This window comes from Zingiber officinale, chromosome 9B (assembly GCF_018446385.1).
Source record: "Zingiber officinale cultivar Zhangliang chromosome 9B, Zo_v1.1, whole genome shotgun sequence".
Classification (NCBI taxonomy): domain Eukaryota; kingdom Viridiplantae; phylum Streptophyta; class Magnoliopsida; order Zingiberales; family Zingiberaceae; genus Zingiber; species Zingiber officinale.
The window spans coordinates 32,024,301-32,027,538 of NC_056003.1; the positions used below are offsets into that span (position 1 = coordinate 32,024,301).

Consider the following 3,238-nt stretch of genomic DNA (forward strand, 5'->3'; position numbering starts at 1 on the left):
TTAGCTTTCCAGCGAGAGCTTGAATAAGAAATCGCATGCAGTTTACAAGATTCTTAGTTCACGAAATTCCATAAAAACGGGTTAATTATAACAACATTAACTACCCATATTAAAAGATATATTGCATCTTTCAAAATAGGTTCACAAGAAACAAATCATCTAAAGAGGTCAATGCATGAAAACAAAATTCAAACAGCACACACCTAAGTTCGCTAACCATTGAACCAAGTGTACAATAAGCAAGTGGATTACATTTGTTATTTCAATTTTTATTCAAAAATACGATAATGATGAATAAGGAGAAATGAATGAAGTGCTGATAAAGATTTACAACTAGACTTTTTTACCAAAAAAAAACTTTTAATTAAATGGATTTGCCTCGTACAGTAAAAAAAATCTTATTAAAAGGTTTTTCAAAAATAATCTTAACCATGGTAAATTACATTCACAATAACTTTCTAAATAATGAAAGTATGATACCTGATCCTCAAGGAATAATCTTGGCGGAGTACACCATGCACCGCGATGGAATTGATTGAAAGAACTGGTGCTGCTTAGTCCAGTAAAAGAGCTCACTTGGGACATTTGCGGACTTTGCTGCCCACCAACAGCAAGTTGCTCCTGCTCCTGATCTTGCTCCCTCAAAGCAATAATGTAATCATAGGTGCTGATTCCCTGTAAGCGCATCCATGTAGAGTAGCATGAGCTAGTTAAAGTGTCAATTTTCTCCAGAATTGATGAATAAACAACACCATATCGTTCAAATTCTACTATTTGTTTTCCACTATGGAAAATCTATCAGTTAAATAACAAGCTGTAATAGTTCAGTTGGATAATAAGTTTCAGTAATGCTCAGTGTATGGATGAATGCAAAGAATTTGAAAATATAAAAGATATATTCCTTGAAATAGAGATATTTGACCGGATACATAGGTTTGTTTTATATAAATGTAGGAGCTGTGTAACTGGTAGTGTTTGCTGTGTCACAAGTAGAAATATGAAAGTAGTGTACCTTTTTTATTAAAAGAATATGGAAGAAGAAAAGTTGTGCAACTGGAAGAGTAGCAACCATGGCTAATAAAGTGCACACAGCCTGCATTATAGAGACATTATCAAATTAGTATCAGAACCTTGAAAAATCCTCATTATGATGTGTGATTTTCATTCATTTTCTCTTCTGAGTACTCACCACCACAATGATAAAGGGTGCCAAGGAAAAGCTACTACCCAGCTTTGAAACAATTTCAGCAGAAAATCTCCTTCTCTCAACAAAACACAGTATCAGCACAAGCATCCCAACAGCCCACTGCAGAATAAGCTGGCCCAAGGTGCACAAAGCATGGAGACCAATCAATAGTCAATCAGAATGAAAAGGACCTGACATAAAATGCATTCTATGTATCAGGTCCTTCACGTACTAAGAAAATAGTATCTTCTAAGTTGATGCACACAGATGATAAATCTACACTAAGAAAATAGTGTCAATCACTATGATTAATGAATACAACTATTGGAATGGTAGGAAATATTTGTGCTTACCAAGAGAAGAGCAAACACCATGAGGATGAAGAACCTTTTGTAATTTTTTCTTCCTATGCAGTTATTGATCCACTACAAGGAAAGATGAATACTGCATATTACTACAAGATAACAAAACATATAAGGTTGTGAATGGAGAAAACCCTCACCCTGCAATGATGATCAAAGCCATCAACGCATTTGTCACAGACTCTACAATGCTTACTATATTTTAGAACCTGCAATACAAACAGATAGAAATCATTAGAGAAAAACCAAGTTAATATAAAGCACATAAGAACTTTATTTTCTTGAAAAGATTGTGTGGCTCATCGTAAATGAGATCTCTATCACCTTTCTCCCTAATAACCAATATTCTGAATTATCCATCTTTTATGGTTATGCATTTGTCCAAAGGCCATCTGATCAAGCAATCAAAAAAAGTAAATTACTCATCTTACTGTCCTATTCTTTTTAAGACATCCTACCACACCACATGAGAAGCACCCACATTGTTTTGGTTAGCCTAGAAATTTGCAACTTATCACCTCGAATCCCAACGGTGGCATCACTCTGAATTATTGCACAACTTCTCCATCCATAGCAATCCAAACATCAGAACACGAAATGGCGAAGAAATATTACCTTAGTTAAGATGGAAGATTAAAAGTATTGATCAGGAAGAGACCAACAACTTTAGAAGCCTCGAAGTTTTAAATTTTGTCCATGCTGGTTGGCACAGGGAAAAAAAATTCATTCCATCTGCCAACTGGCACACGAAAAAGAACAAAACTGAAGTGTTCCTCTTTGTCGGTTGAAACCTACTATGTCACCTCATTGCCAATTGAAACCCACTGCATCCCCTCACGAGCAGTCTTCTGAACAGCCACCCACCGGATGAGGCCAATAGCTTTGAATGCCTTAAACACATGGTTTTAGATCTTGTTTGTGTCACTTAACATGGCCAATATATATGCTTGGAGAAGATGACTTGTTTCAGAAGCTTTTTAGATCAAAGATACGAAGATGACTAGAGGATCTGGCTTTTTGACTTGAAGCTGGTTCAAAGAAGACAAATCAAATATACAAATACTAAGATGAAAGCATAATGAAGTAGTTAACTTTTTCTACTTTACCTGATTATAAGATCTATAGCTTCTTGCTCAGTATTTTGCTGCACGAGTAATTATTAGAAAAACAAACCCAATAGTGGAACAAAAGCTAGATAAAGAAACTAGATAATTTACACTGATAGAACTTTACAGAATAACATATAATACAGTGCTTTGTACTTGCATATTAATCCAGAAAACATCCTTTCACCTAAGTGACAATTTTTCCAAAACATCATCATTCACAAAACATCATCATTCACTAAAAATTTTCACAAGTTTTTAAACTTCAGTGACAACTTTTCTTTGGGGTCAACTGCTCAAGGTCGATCTGGTAACTATGCACTGCATCAAAAAAATTGGCATTAACTATGATTCCACCAAAAAAACCACCATTCCATGAACTTAAATCTAAATAGAATTATGGCAACTATCATTCCATACCTATTCATAAACATGATCTCGTATCCCCTCCACCCACTCGGACCCAACCTCACCAATTTGTTCACGAGAGTACCCTTTTTTTGTGAACTGTGAGCATACACAATTTATGTTAACAGAAAAACTAATCAACACTGATCACTTTGCAATTTTAAATAGTTTATGTC

The 3,238-nt window shown here is 35.0% G+C and overlaps 1 protein-coding gene across 1 annotated transcript; it reads right to left on the bottom strand.

The window, feature by feature from the left end:
• On the bottom strand, positions 1-1,829 carry LOC122022913 (probable protein S-acyltransferase 22). The gene is made up of 6 exons (XM_042581020.1): positions 1,689-1,829; positions 1,540-1,611; positions 1,190-1,318; positions 1,013-1,093; positions 481-675; positions 1-18 (listed from the first exon to the last, which is right to left on the bottom strand). The coding sequence occupies exons 1-6, from the start codon at positions 1,812-1,814 to the stop codon at positions 1-3; spliced, it is 621 nt and encodes a 206-aa protein (XP_042436954.1). The 5' UTR covers positions 1,815-1,829.
• Positions 1,830-3,238: the final 1,409 nt, after the last annotated feature.

Excerpts from the sequence above, each read along its gene's own strand:
- LOC122022913 (XM_042581020.1), bottom strand. The coding sequence starts at position 1,814 with ATGTGCTTTATATTAACTTGGTTTTTCTCTAATGATTTCTATCTGTTT. Across the intron at positions 1,612-1,688 it reads GCTTTGATCATCATTGCAGG|TGGATCAATAACTGCATAGG; the intron begins GTGAGGGTTTTC and ends CTTTCCTTGTAG. Across the intron at positions 1,319-1,539 it reads TGGTGTTTGCTCTTCTCTTG|CTTATTCTGCAGTGGGCTGT; the intron begins GTAAGCACAAAT and ends ACCTTGGGCCAG.